The following is a 25208-nucleotide window of genomic DNA, read 5'->3' as shown; positions in this document are numbered from 1 at the left end:
GAATTATAGTATCTGGTTCACACTGGACATCCTTACTTAACCTTAGCAGTCAAACTGGCTCATACTGCCCAGCATGTTATGAAGTAATGTGAAATAAATGGTTTTGAGAAAGAGTAGTTTGTAATGGCCCATTGCCTGGAACTAGGATCTTGAAAATGGCAAAACTGGTTAGCTACTGACATGCCACCATCATGAGCATTTACGGAAAGTGGTTGAAGGACAGTGAAATGACAAGTAGGTAATAAGATGTTGGATGTTGATGCCTCATCACAGAATGTGGAGGTCAGAGGTTACCCTGCTCAGTATAGCAGGATGGGTGGTTATCTGTGGCAGATCTGACAAAGACTAAAATTATGGTGCAGGTACAAGTGTTTCAAAGCACATCTTTCATTACATATTGATAAACTTTGGGCTCTGTGGTAGATGACCCCCGTGTGTATCTATGTTGACCCAATGACATTGTCAATTACAATTTCAGTGAGGATGAAATCATTGAAACTGGACCGTGGATCTATGGAATTGTGTTGCCTGGTCGGATGAATCTTGTATGTATTTTGCCAGAATACATTGACATCCAAGAAAATGGCTGCACGAAATATGCTCTGTGCTGTGGATGCAACCTGGTGGGCTGCAAAATAAATGACATTTGGCAATTGCAGACTGATAAAAGCAAGAAAAGTATATCTGAAAAAGATGAGTTTCCTAACATCAAATGTAAATTTAAGTGTTGCAGAGTCTTTCCGAAGGTATTTTTGTAGAGTATAGCCTTGTACAGAAATGAATGAGAAACAGTTCAGACAGGAAGAGAATAGTAGTTTTCAAATGTGACATAACTGAAGAATGCTTAAGATTAAATAGAATAACTAATGAGGTGCTCACATTGGAGAAATTTATTGCAAAGCTTGACTAAATGAAGGCATCAATTAGTAGGACATATTCTAAGGCATCAAGGAATAGTTAATTTGGTGATGGAAGGAAATGAAGAGAGAAAACATTGTAGGGGGAGACCAAGAATTGACTATAGTAAGCAGATGCAAATAGATGTAGGCTGCAGCGTCTATGCAGGGAAGGAGAGACTTTCTGAGGATAGAGTAGAATGGAGAGCTTCATCAAATCAGTCTTTGGACTGAAAACAGTATTAATAACAACAACAACCATCCTACAACACCCTCTTGTGGTATTCCTCAAATTTCTTTCCATCTGACAATTTCTCCCTGTTTAGAATAACATGTTGAGTCAGTCTCCCAGGAAGTCTCCAAGACAATTGCAATTGTGGTCCAGTTATTTTAGAAGCTTGTATTTTGTTCAGTAGGTGACATTCAGAACTGTACCAGATGCTTCCGGAAGTAAGGAACATGGCATCAACATAGGCCATTGCCATCTGCTGCCTTCAGGATCTCACAAATATACTGAACAAAGGCAATTTTTGGTCCTAAGAAGTTCAGAATATGCAAGCAGTTATATAACAAATTGGCAACAGTGATACAGGCATATAGTTATACACTTCCATCTGTTGACCCTCCAGTACCTTTGTCGAGTCACTTCAAATGCTTCATTGTTCTAATGACCAACAATAAACTGCTGCTAGTTCCTTCAGACAATGTGAACACATTGGGTTGGTGCATAAGCTTGTAGCGTTTTTGCACAAGTGTAAACGAAACAAAAGTACACATAACAGAGATGTTAGTCATCAATAATATATTCTCCTTCACTTTTTACAACAGTCTGCCAATGCTGGGGTAGCATTTTGATTCTGTGATTGTAGAAATCTCTCGATTTTAAGGAAAGAACTTGCTGAGCCATGTTCTGAGTGCATTTTTATCTAGAGAGGAAGTTCCTTGAAGATTATTCGATAGAGTGGAAAAAGTGAAAATCTGAGGGCACAAAATCAGGTGAGTAAGGTGGGTGTGGAATGACTTTCCAACCCAACCCCTATATAGTGTTTTTTGTCAGTCTAGCAGACTGCAGACATGTGTTATCACTTCACACGGTCTTCCTGATTGTTTTTCTTGGATTGTGTCTTCAAGACACCTCAATTGTTGACAGTAAATTAAGGCAGTGATGGTTACACCTCAAGGAAGCAGTTCATAGTACACTACACCATTGCTGTTCCACCAGTGCGTAATATCATCTTTCAATGGATGTGCCCAGGTCTTTGTATGCGGAGTTGCTGCTTTGTTTGGACTCAACCACTCCTTTGTTTTCCTTACCTTAGCCTAAAGACACCATTTCTGTTCACCAGTAATGATACAAGATAGGAATGGTCAGTGTTGTCTACGTACGGTCATCTGCTGACCTTTGTGATTTTGGCTTAGGGCATGCTGTACCCATACACCCAATTTTTGATCTTCCCCATTGCATGCAAATGTCACACGATTGTGGAATGATCATTATTCATCACTTATGCCAGTTGTCAAGCACAATGATGTGGATCATTGAAGATTGTTGCACTTAAATGATTGTCATCCCCAATCACAAATCCTGTCCAAGTCATCTTGTATCTTCCTACAGTCACTCAATGACGACACCTTCCGGTACACCACAGCATCATCAGCAAACAGCCACACATTGCTATCCACCCTATCCAAAAGATCATTTGTGTAGATAGAAAACAACAGCGGAATTACCACACTTCCCTGGGGCACTCCAGATGATACCCTCACCTCCAATGAACACTCACCATCGAGGACAACGTACTGGGTTCTATTACCTAAGAAGTCAGGAATGGTCGGTGTTGTCTACGTATGGTCATCTGCTGATCTTTGTGATTTTGGCTTAGGGCATGCTGTACCCATACACCAGGATCCATACATCAGGATCCCAAAAGCTTTCCTGAACATGGAGAGACCCTAATGTTAAAACGATCCTCCTCAAAACAAGAAAACCATTTTCTTACTGTGCTCTGTCTAGTGCCATTATCTCCATATAAGGTGCAAATGTCTCTCACTGCCTCCAATGCTCTCAACCCTCTGTTGAACTCAGACACAAGAATAGCTCAGAAATGTTCTGGTTTCTCCAATTGCCACTCGGTTTTCTAGCATTCAAATCCCACTCACTGTCCCCGAATGACAAAATGACAATGTGTAAATTCAAATAGCAACAATGAACTACAAATAAAAAAATGACTATCTATAAATAAACCCATAGTAACCAGAATATCAAAATACAAAACACGGCATTCACGTGACAATTAATATAAAAAAGAGCTATAATTTCTCATCATCTGAGTCATCTTCTGCTTCAGTTTCTTATGCTTTTTTTTTTTTTGGGCTATGTTCAGCTCGAGTTTGACACAAAGCCTTCACCGTATTTAAATACACTATACGATCGAAAGTATCCAGGCACCCCCAAAAACATGTTTTTCATATTAGGTGCATTGTGCTGCCCCCTACTGCCAGGTACTCCAAATCAGCAACCCCAGTAGTCATTAGACATCATGACATAGTGGAATGGGGCACTCTGCACAACTCACGGACTTCGAACATGGTCAGGTGATTGAGTGTCACTTGTGTCATACGCCTGTACGCGAGATTTCCACACACCTAAACATCCCTAGGTCCACTGTTCCTGATGTGATAGTGAAGTGGAAATGTGAAGGGCACGTACAGCACAAAAGTGTACAGGCTGATCTCCTCTGTTGACTGAAACAGACCACCGACAGTTGTAGAGGGTTGTAATGTGTAATAGGCAGACATCTATCAAGACCATCACACAGGAATTCCAAACTGCATCAGGATCCACTGCAAGTACTGTGACATTTAGGTGAGAGGTGAGGAAACTTGGATTTCATAGTCGAGTGGCTAATCGTTAGCCACACATCACGCCGGTAAATGCCAAATGACGCCTCGCTTGGTGTAAGGAGGGTAAACATTGGGTGATTGAACAGTGGAAAAACATTGTATGGAGTGATGCATCCTGGTACACAGTGTGGCAATCCGATGGCAGGGTGTGGCTATGGCAAATGCCCAGTGAACGACATCTGCCAGTATGTGTAGTGCCAACAGTAAAATTCGGAGGCGGTGGTGTTATGGAGTAGTCATGTTTTCCACGGAGGGCACTTGCACCCCTTGTTGTTTTGGTTGGCGCTATCATAGCACAGGCCTACATTGATGTTTTAAGCATCTTCTTGCTTTCCACTGTTGAAGAGCAATTCGGGGATGGCGACTGCGTCTTTCAACACAGTTGAGCACCTATTCATAATGCACAGCCTGTGGCAGAGTGGTTACATGACAATAATATCCCTGTAATGGACTGGCCTGCACAGAGTCTTGACCTGAATCCTATTGAGCACCTTTAGGATGTTTTGGAATGCCGACTTCGTGCCAGGCCTCACCGACCGCCATTGTTACCTCTCCTCAGTGCAGCACGTCGTGAAGAATGGGCTGTCATTCCCCAAGAAACCTTCCAGCACCTGACTGAACGTATGACTGTGAGAGTGGAAGCTGTCATCAGGGTTAAGGGTGGGCCAACACCGTATTGAATTCCATTGTTACCAATGGAGGCACCACGAATTTGTAAGGCAGTTTCAGCCAGGTGTCCAGATACATTGATCATATAGTGCGTATGACAAAGCTTTCTTTGCTTTGTAGAAATTTCCTAACAAGAATATTGAACCTCAACAGATCTTTTGCATCCCTCATAATCTTGCATGGCACATACATACCTCAGTCAAATTGTACTGTTGAATTTGATCAAATAATACTTTCCATATTCAGCCTAGGTAATTTGTTGTCTGTGTCTTGTCATATTTGCTTCAGCAGAAATATTTTCTCTCATTTCTTTACATTTATTTCAACACCTGCAGTAACTGATGCTGTAACATGAGTCCTGTGACCACCAATATCCTCCTTTATATTAACTGAATCAAAAAGTTAGGGATTGTTAGTCAGCTTCACAGGCTGGTTGTCTAACTGTCCAAGATAATTTTCAAAAAAATATTTAAAGCAGCCTCACATGATTCCCTGACTCTGGCATCTGTTTTAAGCATGAGAGCCTCCCAGCTGATAAGTTGGAATCCCCCCCCCCCCCCTAAATTACTGCAGCATGATCAGGAAATGTATCTACTGTAATCTTACACATTTTCTATGAAGCATGCTGCCACTGCACATTGAAGCAGATTATCTTTACATAGATTATTTCACATTCAGAATATGTAAAACCTTGTTAGATCATAATGCAGGTTTTCTCAGTTTATCAGCTGAGTTGTGGCATTGTATTGTCATTGTTACTGTGGGAATACAGACAATAGCATGACACGATGACTTGGCTGATAATCCGAGAAGACTTTATCGACCTCATTAGGTGGTATTGAGTTCTTTGTGATGATAAATTTGCCACCATCATTAACATCCAATCTATTATTGTTGGAAATATACCAATTAGAATTTATATTTAACTGCTATTCAGTGCTGATTTCAGCTGGCTTTCTGTTCTAAGTGTTATATTCGCATTTAATATCAGTAACGAGTGAGATTAATTATGATACTTCACCCTGGATGCTTATGCAGTTAACTAACAGCACATTAATTCTTTCCTGTTCTGCCAAAAAAGTGTGAGCGGTTTCTCTGTACATAATGTGCCCAAAATACTCCCCTTTGTGAATATCAAGTGAAATTGATAGACCTAAGATTTGTTGGATCTGCACCTTAAACTTCTTTGAGTGGTTGTAAATGACTTCTCACTCAAAGAAAACATGAAATAAGCTCACCTAATTGTTATAAGTTTACCCAACATTATCATGTCTCACATCTTTTTTCAGCATCTGTGCTTTCTGTAAACTTGTTTTCCTTCCTACTACGCCTTTAAATTGTTTGTGGCATCTTTTGTTTACCCTATATTTGAGACCCCACTTCTGAATGTTTGTGTTTCAGATTGAAAGAGTTTCTGATGAAAGACATGTATTCAAAAGGTTGCCCAGCATTTCAATTTTTGAAAAATAGTAAGAGAGGCAGATATGTTCCACTGGACATCAAATGGTCCGTTATATGTAAGAGTTTTCTGGAAATTTGTATTAGCTGATTGACAGTAAATATTTAAATGAAATCATTTCCACTTTTGGCTGTTTAAACTTTTTAGTATGATTGCAATTTTGACATGTTGTCATTTTAAGCATTGTGGGAAACTGAACCCACTCAGTAGTATATAGCTGTGCTACAACATTTGCATGAAGTGTTGTAAATTTATCAGCTGTTCTATATACAACATAGAGATGGTGAAATGATGATGTAAACACTGAAGTTTAATTTTATTCCCTTTCTGCCAAAAAGTGTGAATGGTTTCCTCTGTACGTAATGTGTCCGAGATGCTCCTCCTTCACCGGATCTATAACATATATGGTATATGGAACAGCCGATAAATTTACAACACCTCATGGAAATTTTCTTGCATAGCATGGCACAGCTTTTTATTTTTGAATGGGTTACAACATTAAACAATAGTTGAAAATGATGACATGTCAAAATTGAAATTGCAGAAAATAATGTTTTACAGCCTAAAGCAGAAATTATTTCGTTTCAAAATTTCACAAAGTTTATGAACCCAATTATCATCAAACTTCTGACGGTAAATAATTTTTAATCATTGCTGGTAATCTGTAAATATAAACAATACTTCATTGACAAAATTTGTTTACTGTTTTGACAATATTGTAAAGTGCCCATTAATTGCCTCAGTTGCTTTCCAGTTGAGTACCATCCCCCATCATTATATCCTCAAAGTAAGTGAAACCTTGCCTTCATGCATTTCAGCCAACTTCTTTTGCCATTGAGGCAAGTTTTTACTTTGTAGCTTCTGCCTTTGAAATGCTAATACTTCTTTACTAGCAGTCTTCAGCCTCATTGTAAGCCTAAAACCTCGTCTGATGTTTGTTTATTGCTCTCGTCCTTAACTTGTGTTCATTTCCAGAAAGAGAGGAAAGATACTCAGGAATATTATTATCTCTCTGGTGATTCATTTGTATTGGAAATCTTAACTGCTTATAGAATGAAATTTTCATTCTACAGCGGAGTGTGCGCTGATATGAAACTTCCTGGCAGATTAAAACTGTGTGCCAGACCGAGTTTGAGTCTCGGTCCGGCACACAGTTTTAATCTGCCAGGAAGTTTCATATCAGCGCACACTCTGCTGTAGAGTGAAAATTTCATTCTAGAAACATCCCCTAGGCCGTGGCTAAGCCGTGTCTCTGCAATATCCTTTCTTCCAGGAGTGCTAGTTCTGCAAGGTTCGCAGGAGAGCTTCTTTGAAGTTTGGAAGGTAGGAGACGAGGTACTGGCGGAATGAAAGCTGTGAGGACGGGGTGTGAGTCATGCTTGCGTAGCTCAGTTGGTAGAGCACTTGCCCGCAGGAAAGGCAAAGGTCCCGAGTTCAAGTCTCGGTCCGGCACACAGTTTTAACCTGCCAAGAAGTTTCTTAACTGCTTACTTATGTGGTGTTGATCTGACAGAAGTAGACATATACCATAATAGTTTGTACAGAAATATTTTAACAGTTTACACATAGACATAGTGAAGAACAAAATTTTGTTTGATACTGTAAGACGCTATTTTCAAATTATTATATTAAAAAATTAAAAAAGAACTATGAGTAAATCAGTCACAAAAAATAATCAAATGAAACACCAATATATGTTCATCTCTGTTATTTCATGAAAAAATTATGAAAACTCATCGTAAGGAGCACTGTTTAAGTATGTCAGTTCAAACCAGTCCTCTGGCACAAGCAGTTGAGGTCCAGTTGTAACTCACAATGATGAGATGCTTTGTGTGATTTGTGGTCCAACTTTGATAGTTTAATTTTTCTGTATCCAAGATCCCAAAATCCAGAATGAATGCTAGCAGAATGTGGGACATTGTTTAGAAGTGGCAGTGTTCAGGGTGACGGATCTACTGTAAGGTGCAACATTTGTAAAATTTCAATCATAATTGATGAAAAGCACCAACATCTTCAGATGACATGTGGAAAGCACACCAACAATAAGAAACAGTAATGTGGCAACATTATGGTGAGTCAGTGATTTATTTGTGAGACTCTAGCATGTACAAGTTGAGACAGAAGAAACTAATGTTTTTGTGACAGTGGCGGCATTTCTACCAGACTCATCTCCTGATGTAACCGAAAACTTCAGAGAAAACCTCAAATCACTTGTACATAAGTTCCCCAATCATACTGTAATCATTGATGGAGACTTTAATAATCCAACAATCAGTTGGGAAAAATACAATTTTGTTAGTGGTTGATGTGATAAGACATCCTGTGAAACATTACTAAATGCTTTATCTAAAAACTGCCTAGAACAGATAGTTAGGAATCCCACTCATGATCGAAATATATTGGATTTAATGGCAACAAATAGACCTGATGTCTTGAGGATGTCCACGTTGAAAATGGTATCAGCAACTATGATGTCTTTGTGGCAACACCAAATACCAGAGTACTAAAGGCAAGTAAAAAAAAGTAGAAAGATATATGTGTTCAGTATAAGCAGAAAGATATATATGATCTGTAAATTAGATTAAAAAAAATAGTGTTATATCTCAGTGAGGAACTTGAAACTTTCAACACAGGAAAGTAGCATGTAGAGGTACTATGGCTCACGTTTAAAAGAATAGTTGACCAGGCACTGGATAGATATGTACCCAGTAGAACACTTCCTAATGAGAGGGAACCTCGATGGTATACAGTCACTGTAAATAAACTTCTAAAGAAATGGAGACTATTACAAAATAGGTATAATAGAAAGCATAGAACTATAGGTAGATAGATGCTGAATGAAACGCATTTGGCTGCTGAGAGAGTGATGCATGATGCCTTCAATGACTACCATAGCAGAATATAGTCAAGTGACATTTCACAAAATCCAAAGAAATTCTGGTTGTTTGTAAAGGCTGTTAGAGGCACCGAGGGTAGTGTCCAGTCCCTAGTGAACGAGGCAGGAACTTAAATTGAGGAAAACCCAGGAGAATTGCCCCAGTTTAATCTTTGTACCACTGAAAAGATGAATGAAGTAAGTGTTAGTGTCAGTGGTGTTGAGAAACAGATGCAGTCATTAAAATTGAACAAAACTCGAGGGCTTGATGGAATCCCTGTCACATTCTATACTGAATTTACAGCTGAGTTAGTTCCTCTTTTAACTATAATATATCGTAGGTCCCCAAAAAAAAAAAAAAAAAAACTGTTACCATTTCTTGGAAAAAAGCACAGTTAACACTTGTCTACAAGAAGGTTATTACAAGTGATCCACAAACTACTGACCGATTTCCTTGACATCAATTTGTTGTCGAATCTTAGAACGTACTCTGAGCTCAAACATAATGAGTTTCCTTAAACAGAATGATCTCCTCATGGCATCGATCATACGAAACCCAACTTTCATTTTTCTCACGACACATATTGAAAGGTTTGGATCAAGGCAGTCAGGTAGATGCAGTATTTCTTGATTTTCTAAAAGCATTTGACTCAGTATGACACCTAAGCTTAGTGTCAAAAGTAAGTGAAATTTGTGATTTGGTTCAGGGCTTTTTGGTAGGGACGACACAGCATGTTATCTTGGATGAAGGGTCATTGTCAGATGTTGAAGTAACTTCAGCTGTACCCCAGGGAAGTGTGTTGGGACCCTTGCTATTCATGTTGTATATTAATTACCTAGCAGAAATACTCTTCTCCACAATTGAGACACAGCACCCAATGCCATTTGCACTTCCAGAAGCTGTCTTGGTACACCTCTTGCAGGATCGCATGAAGCGCCATCTGCAAATGTTCTTTTATCTCATTGGGGTTTTCAACACTGGAAATAAAAAAAAAGTCCGCAGGAGACAGGTCTGGAGAGTACAGAGGGTGAGGCAGCACAGTGATTTCATTTTTTGTGCAATAGTCACGCACCAAAGGGATGAATGTGCGGTTGCATTATCATGATGCTAGAGCCATGAATTGTCTTGCCACATTTCAGGCCATTTCCTTCCCACATTTTCATGACATGATCCAATTGGAATGTTACCTTCTTCTGCAATCTCAGAGTGTCAGTCTTCAATTGGAATGCACAGTTTAATTTCCGTTTCTGATGTGAGTGACATCAGTAGACGTCAAAAGGCATCGTGAATGAGGATCATCTTTAACTTCTGTCTGGCAATTTTTAAACCACATGAACCATTCATAACACCGAGTACAGCTTAAGCATTCATCACCGTAGGCTTCCTGCATCATTTGTTGTGTCTCTGTAAAGATTTTCTTGATTTTCATGTAAAATTTAATTCAGGCGCATTGCTCCTCTAACTCTGCCATCTCGAAATTCGCAAACTGTGTGACATAATGTTCTCCTCAATACAGCACTGAATAATAACTAACAGACGTACAACAATGAAACTTCTGGCAGTTACACATTAAACAAAGATGTGTGCAGGGATGCCAACTGCATTTGCTCCAACACACCATCGGTGAGAAATTATGAATGCTCTGGAATTTTTTGAAAAGTCTCTGTATACCCATCGTTCTCCTTCCGTGGAGTACCTCCTGGATTAGTCTGCATTCTAGTAAGGATTTTATGAAGTCTAACACAACCAGCTGTACCTTCCAATTCCTCACGGAATACTTTCCAGGAAGATAGCTTCACTTGTTTGATTGCAAGGTTGTGTTTGACAAGGGCCTCCTGATATTTCAACCATTGTTCTTTCTTCTTTGCAAGGTTGAACAATCTTTTTACTTGCTTCCTTTGCACTTCCAAATTGTTGTTCCACCCAGGTGTATTTCTGATTATGCACTTCTTTGTGATTGGACAGTTTTCTAAATATGAGGTTGGAAAATTCCTTTTGTAACATAATGGCATATTATGGAGTTCTTTAGATTTCTGGCATGAACCAACTTACCTCCAGTTCCTCTGAGGCCTGAAATGCCCACTTTATGTGAATAGAGTTCCTGGGTGGTGGCCACATACACCTACTGTCTTCCTAGAAGATTAACTCAAGATAGCAGTTGCCCCATTGCTGTGTTGTGGGTTTACCTGAAACACTTGCAGCCTCTGGCTTGCGCCATGGTCTTTTCTGATGTCTTTGATTATCCTGATGGCACACTTTGAAAACCCTAAGTCAATTTCAGGTCGTATTCTCTCACATTGCCATCAGGGATTTTTCACCAGTTTCCACCAAAATATTTGACTGTCTGGTACAACATTTTGGTTGATTACTCTCCAATCCACTGTTGAGATCTTCTGCCCCCTTATTTTCTTGAACAGAGTCTTTGGAGGTCATCCGTAAGAAGTATTGGTACCCAAATTGATATCTTTGAAGTCTTGAAGAGCCCACCTGCTGCCATGAGCAGCAGCTTTATCTCATTCCACAGAGATGCCTTGGACACCATCTCCTGAGCCACTCCCCTTTTCCCATCGCCTCACAGCCAAAGATAACAGCACCTTTGTCCATATAGACTTTCTTGAATTTGGATCAGATCCTGCACTTGTGTCTCTCCCCTCCCCCTCCTTCCCCACTGCCCTTCTTCTGTAAAGTTATTTTGACCGCAGTGTATATCCCTGTTGCGTAACCGAGAGTGCCGTACTACACTTATGTTTCCCTATTTCCTGCCTTGGCTTTTTGTGGGACCGTTTGTCCTGAGAAGTGGGAGTATTAGACTCTTCTCTTGCTCCCTCTTTTCTTGTCCTAGAGGTAGAAGGGGCCTGATTATCCTTCTTACCGCATTCACCCTGAGTCAGTCTTCTCTCTCTCTCTCTCTCTCTCTCTCTCTCTCTCTTTCTTTCTTTCTTTAAAAAGAAAAAAGGTTCAAGACCTTTCAGTTACCTCCATTTGTGTTTAGGAAGCCATTCTTTACCTTCCTTTTATTTTTGTTCTTTGAGATGTTTCCTTCACTGAAACACAGACAAGAATTTGATCGTGACTTGATCCAACTTCTCATTAACAGTTTCCATTTCTTGGATTGTTCTATTGCCAGATCCAATTACAGAAACAGCTCCCCTTGGTTCCAACCCCGATTCTTAGATGTTTGAGCTCACTTCCGTCTCTCAGTTTTTGTTTTCTTTTCTGTGTTCTCCATTTTGGTCCCATGAGAGTTGGGAACCTATTCAGTTGATACCATGGAACCCCACATGGTGCAAGGCTAATTATTCAGGGTGATCACCATGTATCCCTGAAGCTAAATTAAAGACATACATTCCCACTTGCCGCGTGCCCCTTTTGCATGTATTGCACCACATCTTGGGTTGTGTATCTCGGGAATTGGGAAAGGAATATGGGATTGGTTATGGGAGAGATGGGCTGTTGTGAGACACTCTTCATGTGGTTCACTCGCTGAGGCCTGTCCAGTTTGGAAGACCCTGCCAGTAACTGCACTACAGCTTGCATAGCCCTCAGATTCATGGAAACACACAAGCCTCTTCTTCTACGCAGCACATATTTTGACAAGATGGTGTCTGATGGAGAGGTGACATATGCTTAAAAAGAATACAGCTGTTACAGAGAAGAGCAAGAAGACTTGCACGTGGGATGGGGCATAGAGATTCATGTCTGAAGTGTTTGTGCTGCACAAATACCTTACAATATATTCTCTATACATATTTAAATTAGTTACATTTTTATGAATCGGTCAATAGAAGTTATCAAGTGCAGTGACGTACATGTTCTCAACACTAGGACAAAATCTAACTATTTCCAGAAAACAACATCAGAAAATGACAGCTAGAAGCCCATAGGCTACATCAGTGATTTGATTTGGCTTAACAAACACTCTAGGAACATATATGGGGAATAATTTTAAAACAAAATTAAAATATTTTCTAATAAAAAAGTGTTTATATTCCCTCAACAAATTTTGAAGTACTGATGGTTACATGAACCAGTGGAACATCAGCTGTAATGTAATAAATATATAAAATAGGTATAAGATGCAACAATTTCTGTATTTAACATACTCATATTTTGTGAGTTTAATTATTGTCATACTATCATTTCTGACATTTGCGAAGGTCATCATTATGATTGCTTCATGCAAAGAAAAAGTAAATAAAAATATATAGAACATTAGTTAAAGAAACCTTGGGAAGACCTTTAGAGGTGGTGAGATCCATTGTGAAGAGACTAAATTGATGTAAAAGGCCTGAGCCACAATTTATATGACTGTAATTAAACTAACTACTGAGCCCTTTAATCTAATTTTGGAGCAGTGCTTGCGAAAGATATACAAACCTATGAGATAAAAAAAGATCATCTTCATGTGATATTGCTGCAATCTGTGGGCTTCGTTTCTGATCAGTATCTTCTCACCACAAGTCTTCCCCTTCCTTATACCATCTTCAGCATTGACATTGCCCTTCTTTTGGTCTGTGCATGCCTTTTTGAACATTTGGTTAGTGATGGTTATATCTTTGTGGTTATGGATTTATTTAATTTGTTTATCTTTTTGTAGTTGATTACTGATTGACACTTGCTTGCCAAAACTTGATCACAAGTTTCCTTTTGGTAGTAGGGAATCCATTTCCCTCTATTTTGATGTTTGGGTTTTCCCTCTTTCTTTTTTAGAAATTTACTGCTTCATATTAAGAATGTCATTGCTTTTTATGTTTCAGGATCACCGAGAGGAAGCTAAGTGGCCACACTGGTAAGTGTAGCCATTTTAATTGTTATTAACTTGTTGCCAATTGAATGTTTGTGTTAACGCTGTTAAACTACTAACAGTTCCTGTAACCTGTGCCCAGTGAATCCTAAACATTGTTTCATGCACTGTGTAAAGAAACGTGAATGTCTGAGATAGTGAATTTGGGAATGAAAAGAGAATGTAGTAGGAAGGTGAAGCATTAAATGAAAATGTGGCAGAACAGGTGTTGAGAAATAGAAACTAATAAAATTATATAAGAAAGACTGTGCAAAGAGAGAATAAAATAACACTGCACAAAGAGAGAATAAAATGACAAAGAGAATTAGTCCTTTTACTGTTTTTTGGCGAATAGTACCATACTCGTGTGTAATAGGAGGCAGAATCTGGAAAGGATAATGACTGTAGCATATTTTGTAAATTCATACAGCCCACTGGTAGTGTGGGATCCATGTATGATCGTTGAATGTACTGTCTTAATCTAATGGAACCAAAGTCAGGATTACAGTTGTCCATAGGTGTATATAACTGACTGAACTTCAGGGATCATTCTAATAAGTGATCGTATGATGAAGTGGAGGAATGTTTTATATGGCACGTAATCAGAAGATAAGTGCAAAATACAGTCTGTAATATTCTGCTGCACATTTTTTTTTTTTTTAAAGGGGATGGAATGGCAGCTGTTTAAATAACTGATACTGTGTACTAAAAAACAGTGAATGGTAGCTACTACTCAATAAAAATGTTTGTATAATGCCCTTTACTGGACACTGGTCCCAAAATTAGATTTGGCATCAAAATCTTAATATCAATATTTTGTCGGGTGCTTGAACAGTTGATTGATTTTCAGATTTTATTTCTCTGCTATTATCTCACAACATTTTAAGTTTCCTTTCTTTCATGCTAACATGGATGCAGTATTTCCTGCTTACTTCCTCTAAGAAGAAAGAAGGTTTGTATTTATTAAACTTTTGAGTATGTGAAGATGTACTTGAACCAGAGACCTTATTTGAATACGCAAAACTGGTTCTGTTTCAGTACTACTATGACTTGTTAGTTTATGTTGAGTATTAATTAGCAGTTCAGTAATTAAATTACTTTTTCTCCACACACTGCATATTTGTAGTAAAATATAAGCTCATTTTTTCTTTATAAATCTTAACATAGGGAAATAAATCTGGCTTCAGCTGCCAGATACTGTGGTCATGTGTGTGCAAGTTGCATTTACACATGTGTGTGTGTGTGTGTGTGTGTGTGTGTGTGTGTGTGTAGGCGCGCGGTCGTGTGATTGTGTGTTGTCTTTGACAAAGGCCTTGTTGACCAAAAGCTCTTTTTGTGACAGTCTTTTTGTTGTACCTATCTGCGACTTAGCATCTCCACTATATGGTGAGTAGCAACTATCCTTTTCATAATGTTGTTAACATATGGAAATGATTATTCCTTTTAGACTGAAACATGTAAATATTAGGTTGCTGCATAAGTTCATAGCATTTTTATTTTGCATATCAGTATTCCAATTGCTATATTTTATCAATTGTCATTTGTTGTTTGTAGTTTACTGTTGCTATTTGAGTTTACATATTGTCATTTTGTCATTTGAAGTTGTTAGCTGAGCTGTGGACACTAAAAAACGGAGAAATTGGTACATTTCTGACATGTTCATCTGTTTGAGTTCAATAGAGCGGTGACAGCAGTTGAGGCAGCCAGAAACATGTACTGTGTATGAGGACAATGCCATTGGACAGAGATTGTTTTAAGGGAGATCATTTCGATGTTAGTGACTCTCCACATCCAGGTAGCCCTTTGGGGTTTGATGAAGATCATTTAAACACATTAATCTACAATGATCCATGTCATTGTACTCAACAACTGGCAGATTTGATGAACTGTGAGCATTCAACCATCATGTGACATTTCCATTTAGGGGGAAGATTCAAAAATTAGGTGTATGGGTACCGCATGCTCTAAATCAAAATCACAGAAATCAGCAGGTGTTCCATCCTGTATCGTAACTGGTGAACGAAATGGTGTCTTTACACTAACATAAGGAAAAGAAAGGAAAGGCTGAGCCCAAACAAAGCAGCAACTCCCCATAAACAGAATTGCGCACATCTGCAAAAGATAATCTTATGCACCTGGTGGAACAAAGACAGTGTGGTATACTATAAAATTGCTTCCCCAAGGTGTAACTATCACTGCTGACATTTATTGTCAACAACTGAGATGTCTTGCAGACACAATTCAAGAATGATGACCAGAAAGACTGCGTGATGTAATGCTGCTCAATGATAACACCCACTTGCATTCTGCTAGACTGACTACACAGGAGTTAGGTTAGGAAGTCATTCCGCAACCACCTTATTCACTTATCCTGCACCCTCACATTTACGCCTTTTCCACACTCTATGGAACAACCTTCAAGGAACTTCCTTTCCGGACATGGCTTGGCGAGTGCTCCGCCTCAAAACCACGTGATTGGTACAATCACAGAGACAAAAAGTTACTCCAACATTTTATTTTCACTCTGTTGTGAATAATGAAGGAGAAAATATTATTGTTGACCGAAGTCTCTGTTATATGTATCTGTTGTGTTTATCAAACTTATAGAAAAACACTTCAAACTTATGCACCAAGCTAATAATTCATCAATGTGACAGAAAGGCATAAATATGCTATTGTGTTTGAACATTCCTGTGAGCCCACTATGAATTAGATTGCTTGATTTGTTGACGTATCAGTGGGAACTGTCCACTGTGTCTACAACGAATGGTGTACTGCTTGCAGCCGTGTAATATGTTGTAATTACTCTGGTATTAAAAATATTCTGACAGGGACCTGTTAGTGACTGCAAATCCATCTCAATCGTTTTCCAAGCAAGCATTACAAAGGGAACTGCATGTAATGGACATTTGGGGTCGAGTACATCACAAAAGAGGATTGCTCACAGCAACACATAATGTTGCACACCTTCAATGGACCAAAAAGCACACAAATTGAATGGCACAGACTGGAAATGTGCATCTTTTCTAATGATGCAAGGTGTCAGATTCACTCATGGCCCAATTGGACATTTAACCTTTTGTGGGTGTGGTGGGTGTTTAGGCTGGAAGTTGTTCTGTTATATTTTGGGGATGGTTTTGTTCCATGACTTGTGCCCACTCATTCAAGTTACCGTGAACATGAACCAGTATCTTAATTTCAATATTCTCAGTGAGCAAGTGTTATCCTTCCTTTTACACCTTCATTATGAGTATCCTGTGAAAACTTCCATGTTCCAAGGGCAAAAGAACCATGTTCACAGGGTTTCATGTACACACTTCTGGTCCGATGAACACTTACATGCCCTGTTACATTATTGCACCTCAACTGCTGAAATAACGCCTGATCTTTATTCTACAGAAAAGTATTAGAAACAGCAGGTAAAACATTATCTATGCCCTGCTATTTGGTAGCTTATTGTGACCTGATCATTGGGTACTCCAGCTGGATATGGTATACCTGAGAAATCTTGACACACTTCTTTGATGAATTGAAGTCATTCTCAAGGCTAGGTGCAATGTTACAAAATGTTAGTGTGGTGTCCCCAGAGGGTGATAAATTTTTGTTCTATGTTTATTTGCCAAATAGTATTAGAAAGATTTTTCTTTGTTTTTAGGTCAGCAAGCAGGTTATTCTTGAGTTAACTGATGATACATGGACAAGAGCAGATGAATATCAGAGAAGTGAAGAATCTGGACGAACAAGTGGTGTAAGGTTAGTGTACAGAGGGAACTATATTGTTAAAATTACTCCGTTTTTTTGTTGTTTCTGTCTTTTATTTCTTGTTTTCATGTACAGAACAGGGCCAAATGCGCAAGCGCAACCGTTGGATGCCAGATCTCTTTTAATGCACAAAAGCGTACACCAAATGGCAACACGAGATCGTAGTATTACCTCGTCTACACCTCCTAGCTCACTAGATTTGGAGTGGGAACATGAAGGTAAATTGTTTATCACATTCACTTTCTTGTGTATTATGGTCAGCGTAAAGTGCAGCTAATTGTAAACATTGAATTAGTATCTGTATTGTTGGTGAATGAAGTTGTAATGGCAGTCAGCAGAAAAGATCAATTTATTAATACCCTAGTTTTTTTCTGATGGTCGATGGAACAGCAGTGGAAATGCAATCTTTGACATGAAATTTTATGTCACTGGGTCTAGTTAACAAAATCCAAATAATTGATTTAGAGTTTGGTGAAATTCTCAAATAGTCTTCTGAAGAATTGGAAATGAAGAAGTAGATATTAAAAACTGTGTCCAGCACTTGGGTACCATTTCTTCTTCGCATAATATCATATATCAAAATAGTGCATTATTGTTATTTAATTATTTATTCATTGCAGTTTTCACTTATGACTTGAACCATAGAAGTTACTCTATGCTGAGTTTCACAATCATTAATATGATCCACAATACATTAAGATTTTTTTTATTTTATCAGTAGTTAACATTCTCCAGAAATCCAAAATAATTTTACACTGTTACACTATTACTAAGGTGTTTATGAAGAAAAGGGATCTAGAAAGGCAAGAAAAGGAGTATAGAAGAAGGAAAATTAAAAATGAGCCTGGATGATGGTAATGTCCACCCACTCAAAAGTCCGCCCCGGTAGCTGAGTGGTCAGTGTGACAGACTGTCAATCCTAAGGGCCCGGGTTCGATTCCCGGCTGGGTCGGAAATTTTCTCCGCTCGGGGACTGGGTGTTGTGTTGTCTTAATCATCATCATTTCATCCGCATCGACGCGCAGGTCGCCGACGTGGCGTCAAATCGAAAGACCTGCACCAGGCGAACGGTCTACCCGATGGGAGGCCCTAGCCACACGACATTTCCATTTCCATACCCACTCAAAAAATAAAAACGTATTAAATAATTAAAAGAAGTTGTCAATAAAAATGAATAGAAAGCAAGAGGCCTAGTTGTTGTTTGTACTTTTGATATAATGCTGTCTGTATATTTTGAAGAACAATCCACCAACCACATTCCGTAGGTTTATATCCAGTGTGCCACATCACCCCGAGCACTTAAGTGTCAGGCTCAGAAAATATGGTTTTCTTTGTTCTGGCAAATTTCCCATCAATCTCCACATTGTATGCCACTTAAATTGTCATCCACTAAATGCGTCTATGATCCTCTCTGTCTTCTGGAACTTCAGAACCTGATGATACGCTGTCTGCCTTTCCTCTGTTGGTGGAAAACAGTGCACAGACTCAGGTTTTGGAATGTGCACCAATACATAACCGCTCGCACTCTTCAGAAACTAAGAAGACGAGCACCCTAGTACAAACTGATAACACCATGCTCCCAAGTCAGAATTGGAGAATCTGCTGAATTTCCTTACACCTCCTACTGTGTTGATGGGTCTCCAGTGATTGTGTTGTATTGCATTTTTATTGGCCCTTTTGTTTACAAAATGTGTACAGGTGAAAGTAATTTCTATTCATATACATTTAAAATTACAAAATGTACACTTCATATATTTAAATGTTCTTGAATGAAGTAAAAGCAGTATTGCTGTAAATATGACTTTAAAGAATTTCCTAAGGTTTTGAAGTCAGTATTTGCTGTCATGTTTTTGGAAAGTTTGTTTTTTTAACTTCTATGTGAAAAGTACTATTTTGACGCGGGGATGTTTTGATTTGGGCCATATGTAAATTTTTCTTTTGTGTGGTAAAATAATCATTAATGTCACAGGTTTTTTTACAGTCTATTTACCCTGTTGTTATTATTGTTGTGGTGGTGGTGGTCTTCAGTCCTGAGACTGGTTTGATACAGCTCTCCATGCTACTCTATCCTGTGCAAGCTTCTTCATCTCCCAGTACCTATTGCAGCCTACATCCTTCTGAATCTGCTTAGTGTATTCATCTCTTAGTCTCCCTCTACGATTTTTACCCTCCACGCTGCCCTCCAATATTAAATTGGTGATCCCACCATATCTCAGAACATGTCCTACCAACCGATCCATTCTTCTAGTCAAGTTGTGCCACAAGCTCCTCTTCTCCCCAATTCTATTCAATACCTCCTCATTAGTTATGTGATCTACCCATCTAATCTTCAGCATTCTTCTATAGCACCACATTTTGAAAGCTTCTATTCTCTTCTTGTCTAAGCTATTTATCGTCCACGTTTCACTTCCATACATGGCTACACTCCATACAAATACTTTCAGAAATGACTTCCTGACATTTAAATCTATACTCGATGTTAACAAATTTTTCTTCTTCAAAAACGCTTTCCTTGCAATTGCCAGTCTACATTTTATATCCTCTCTACTTCGATCATCATCAGTTATTTTCCTCCCCAAATAGCAAAACTCCTTTACTACTTTAAGTGTCTCATTTCCTAATCTAATTCCCTCAGCATCACCCGACTTAATTTGACTACATTCCATTATCCTTGTTTTGCTTTTGTTGATGTTCATCTTATATCCTCCTTTCAAGACACTGTCCATTCCGTTCAACTGCTCTTCCATGTCCTTTGCTGTCTCTGACAGAATTACAATGTCATCGGGGATCCTCAAAGTTTTTATTTCTTCTCCGTGGATTTTAATACCTACTCCGAACTTTTTTTTTTTTTATTTCCTTTTTTGCTTGCTCAATATACAGATTGAATAACATTGGGGATAGGCTACAACCCTGTCTCACTCCCTTCCCAACCACTGCTTCCCTTTCATACCCCTTGACTCTTATAACTGCCATTTTGTTTCTGTACAAATTGTAAATAGCCTTTCGCTCTCTGTATTTTACCCCTGCCACTTTCAGAATTTGAAAGAGAGTATTCCAATCAACATTGTCAAAAGCTTTTTTAAGTCTACAGATGCTAGAAACGTAGGTTTGCCTTTCCTTAATCTTTTTTCTAAGATAAGTCGTAGGGGTCAGTATTGCCTCACGTGTTCCAACATTTCTACGGAATCCAAACTGATCTTACCCGAGGTCGGCTACTATCAGTTTTTCCAATCGTCTGTAAAGAATTCGCATTAGTATTTTGCAGCTGTGACTTATTTAACTGATAGTTCGGTAATTTTCACATCTGTCAACACCTGCTTTCTTTGGGATTGGAATTATTATATTCTTCTTGAAGTCTGAGGGTGTTTCGCCTGTCTCATACATCTTGCTCACCAGATGGTAGAGTTTTGTCAGGACTGGCTCTCCCAAGGCTGTCAGTAGTTCTAATGGAATGTTGTCTACTCTGGGGGCCTTGTTTTGACTCAGGATGTTTCAGTGCTCTGTCAAACTTTCACACAATATCATATCTCCCATTTCATCTTCATCCTCTTCCATTGCCATAATATTGTCCTCAAGTACATCACCCTTGTATAGACCCTCTATATACTCCTTCCACCTTTCTGCTTTCCCTTCTTTGCTTAGAACTGGGTTTCCATCAAAGCTCTTGATATTCATGCAAGTGGTTCACCTTTCTCCAAAGGTCTCTTTAATTTTCCTGTAGGCAGTATCTATCTTACCCCTAGTGAGATAAGCCTCTACACCCTTACATTTGCCCTCTAGCCATCTCTGCTTAGCCATTTTGCACTTCCTGTCGATCTCATTTTTCAGATGTTACTGCATTTTTATATTTTCTCCTTTCATCAATTAAATTCAATATTTCTGCTGTTACCCAAGGGTTTCTACTAGCCCTCGTCTTTTTACCTATTTGATCTTCTGCTGCCTTCACTATTTAATCCCTCAAAGCTACCCATTCTTCTTCTACTGTATTTCTTTCCCCCATTCCTGTCAGTTGTTCCCTTATGTTCTCCCTGAAACTCTGTACAACATCTGGTTCTTTCAGTTTATCCAGGTCCCATCTCCTTAAATTCCCACCTTTTTGCAGTTTCTTCAGTTTTAATCTACAGTTCATAACCAATAGATTGTGGTCAGAGTCCACATCTGCCCCTGGAAATGTCTTACAATTTAAAACCTGGTTCCTAAGTATCTGTCTTACCATTATATAATCTATCTGATACCTACTAGTATCTCCAGGGTTCTTCCATGTATACAACTGTCTTTCGTGATTCTTAAACCAAGTGTTAGCTATGATTAAGTTATGCTCTGCGTAAAATTCTACTAGGCGGCTTCCTGTTTCATTTCTTAGCCCCAAGCCATATCACCTACTATGTTTCCTTCTCTCCCTTTTCCAACTCTTGAATTCCAGTCACCCATGACTATTAAATTTTTGTCTCCCTTCACTACCTGAATAATTTCTTTTATCTCATCATACATTTCATCAATTTCTTCGTCATCTGCAGAGCTAGTTGCCATATTAACTTGTACTACTGTGGTAGGCATGGGCTTCATGTCTGTCTTGGCCACAATAATGCGTTCACTATGCTGTTTGTTGTAGCTTACCTGCACTCCTATTTTTTTATTCATTATTAAACCTACTCCTGCATTACCCCTATTTGATTTTGTATTTATAACCCTGTATTCACCTGACCAAAAGTCTTGTTCCTCCCGCCACCAAACTTCACTAATTCCCACTATATCTAACTTTAACCTGTCCATTTCCCTTTTTAAATTTTCTAACCTACCTGCCCGATTAAGGGATCTGACATTCTACGCTCCGATCCGTCGAACGCCAGTTTTCTTTCTCCTGATAACAACGTCCTCTTGAGTAGTCCCCGCCCGGAGATCCGAATGGGGGACTATTTTACCTCCGGAATATTTTACCCAAGAGGACGCCATCATCATTTAATCATACAGTAAAGCTGCGTGCCCTCGGGAAAAATTACGGCTGTAGTTTCCCCTTGCTTTCAGCCGTTCGCAGTACCAGAACAGCAAGGCCATTTTGGTTAGTGTTACAAGGCCAGATCAGTCAATCAACTAGACTGTTGTCCCTGCAACTACCGAAAAGGCTGCTGCCCCTCTTCAGGAACCACACGTTTGTCTGGCCTCTCAACAGATACCCCTCCGTTGTGGTTGCACCTATGGTACGGCTATCTATATCGTTGAGGCACACAAGCCTCCCCACCAACAGCAAGGTCCATGGTTCATTGTCCCTTCCTAATACATTTATTTTGAAGGATGAGTTTCATAATGTGGATACATGGTAAAGAAGGAATACCAGAGATCTTAAACATTGCTCTACATGAGTCTCTAGGTTTGCACCTAAACATTATTGTTATGATTTTCCCCCCTTGGAAGTGCTGTTAGCTGTTTTAGACTTCCCCAAAATGTGACTCCATGTTTAAGGTGAGAACAAAAGTAGGCTTGACATGCATTCTTTACTGTTTTCTCACTACAGAAGGGTTTTAGTGAACAAAGAAGTTAGTTGGTCTTGTGTCTTGCTCAGTCTTACATTAACGCATTTAATATACGTATTCCATTTTACTTTACTTTGCTGCCATAATCACCCTTGTTCAGAACTTTGTGAAATTTTAGTGTGATATTTTCTTTTATTGTTTATGAAAAGCTGGTTGCTCTGTGTCCAGTTGCTAAATTGTTTTTCAACAGCGTTTGCTGATTGCTGTAATGGGTCCTTACTTTCCCCTTTTGGAAGAATTGTGGTGTCAGCTGCAAATATGATTGTGTTATGGGCATCCACATTTAAGCTTAGATTGTTAATATACAAACGGCACAGAAATGATTCCTTTACTGAACCTGATGCAGAGCTGTTAGTCATAACTGAGTTTCATATTCTCCTCCTGTCTGAAGATACTGTGGATCTCTTTTTTTTTTTTTTTTTTCCTGGTGTAACGATCTCTTCAGATCTTTAACACTTAACTTAAATTTGCATTTGCCTGGTTCATTGATGATTGATAAGAGCATCAGGGAAGTTTCAGACATCATTGTCCCTCCTACAGAAAGCTATTAGCAACAGAATCCCAGAGTTATCTTTACCTCCAGTTACCGTAAGTGAAGTCATAAGAGAAATTAGATCATTAAAAAATAAAAATTCTGCTGGTGTGGACAATATTTCTAGTAAAATACTGAAATACTATTATAAATTTGTTAGTCCCGTCTTACGCAACATATACAATACATCCCTACAAGAAGGGATTGTCCCTGACAGACTAAAGTTGGCTGTAGTGATTCCTCTCTTTAAAAAAGGTGATAAAAGCATTGTTACAAATTATCGCCCAATATCCCTATTAACTACCTTCTCGAAAATTCTAGAAAAACTCTTGCACAGGAGGATTGTAGACCATCTCAACTTCCAGAGTATCTTACGCAAAAATCAGTTTGGTTTTCATGCCGGTCTTTGTACTGAACAGGCAATATTCTCTTTCAGCAACCAAGTTTTGAAGCCATTAACAAAAAAATATCTCCAGTGGGTATTTTTTGTGATCTTAACGAAAGCCTTTGACTGTGTAAACCACCAAATTCTTTTGAAAAAGGCAGAATACGATGGTTTAGGTGGTACTGTTGGCTTGTGGCTACAATCATATCTGCAGGATCGGAAGCAGACTGTAATGCTAAATGGCTCTTCTGGAGAACCTGCCTCATCTGAATGGGGCACGATAACGTGTGGTGTGCCTCAAGGCTCTGCTTTTCCTCATCTTTATGAATGATCTTCCTCTTTGTTCTGAGACAAACAGCAAATTTACTCTGTTTGCCGATGATACCACTATTCTAATCGACGATTTGGTTGATCATGAACAAACTACAAATACTGTTTTTAATGACATCTTAAATTTGTTCTCCTCAAATGGTCTCTCACTCAATGCAGATAAAACTCATTATATGAGGTTCCATACATCACAAAATAATCTCGATGAAATTAACATAAAATGTAGAGATCAACCAATACAGGAAGTTGAAGATACAAAATTCCTGGGTGCTTACATAGACAGTAAATGTAATTGGTCAGTTCACATTCTTCATCTATGTAAAAAACTTAGCTCGGCAACATTTGCATTACGGGTTATTTCTTCAGTGACTGAAGTTGACACCATTAAGGTTGCCTACTTTGACTACTTCCACTCATTGATGTCATATGCCATCATATTCTGGGGGAACCAACCACTTGCCACTTGCAAAAAAAGTTTTCACCATAAAAAAAAAAGCAATCAGAATAATGTGTGGGGTCCATCAAAGACACTCATGCAGGCACTTGTTTCGGAAGATAGGTATCCTAACAACTGCCTCACGGTATATTTTTTCCTTGCTGACCTTTGTGTGCAAAAATTATTCTATCTACCAAGGCAACAGTAAATTCCATGGCTATAACACCAGAAACAAAAACAATCTACATTTCGAAATGAAACGTCTCAATCTGGTACAGAAAGGAGTTTACTACTCCAGCATTAAGCTGTTCAATGCTCTACCACTACATATCAAATGTGTTCATTCAGAACTGCCAAAATTTAAACAAGTTCTCAAAGATTACCTGACAGAGAAATCTTTTTATACTGTGGGTGAATATCTGAAAGAAAATGTATACCATCACTAAACTTATTGTGTCTAGAAGCAGTTTTATTGTGCATTTGAGCATTAGCACACTTTCTGTGACAACAAATTGGCTGTACCTGTATTTACTCTTGTAGGCCTAATATCTAATTTAACTTTGTGCTCTTATCTTTAACCTTTATTTGAAACTCCTTTTTCTGTTAAATGGTTGTTATGCTATCTAGCTGACATTGTATCTATTA

The 25208-nt window shown here is 38.7% G+C and overlaps 1 protein-coding gene across 3 annotated transcripts in view; it reads left to right on the top strand.

The window, feature by feature from the left end:
* The window catches only part of LOC124623633, a 60601-nt gene that overhangs the window by 21590 nt on the left and 13803 nt on the right, over positions 1 to 25208 (top strand). For 2 of the 3 annotated variants that reach the window (XR_006980699.1, XR_006980701.1), the window contains exons 3-5: positions 13562 to 13593; positions 17243 to 17340; positions 17425 to 17463. Coding sequence is in view for 1 of the 3 variants with exons in the window: in XM_047149050.1 (XP_047005006.1) it covers positions 13562 to 13593; positions 14506 to 14539; positions 17243 to 17340; positions 17425 to 17567 (307 nt within the window). In the remaining 2 variants the exon portion in view is untranslated. Of the gene's footprint in view, positions 1 to 13561; positions 13594 to 14505; positions 14540 to 17242; positions 17341 to 17424; positions 17568 to 25208 lie in introns of those variants that run through there. The other variant, XM_047149050.1, reaches the window with a different exon arrangement.

Source organism: Schistocerca americana, chromosome 1 (assembly GCF_021461395.2).
Source record: "Schistocerca americana isolate TAMUIC-IGC-003095 chromosome 1, iqSchAmer2.1, whole genome shotgun sequence".
NCBI lineage: Eukaryota > Metazoa > Arthropoda > Insecta > Orthoptera > Acrididae > Schistocerca > Schistocerca americana.
This window is presented reverse-complemented; position numbering and strand designations above follow the sequence as displayed.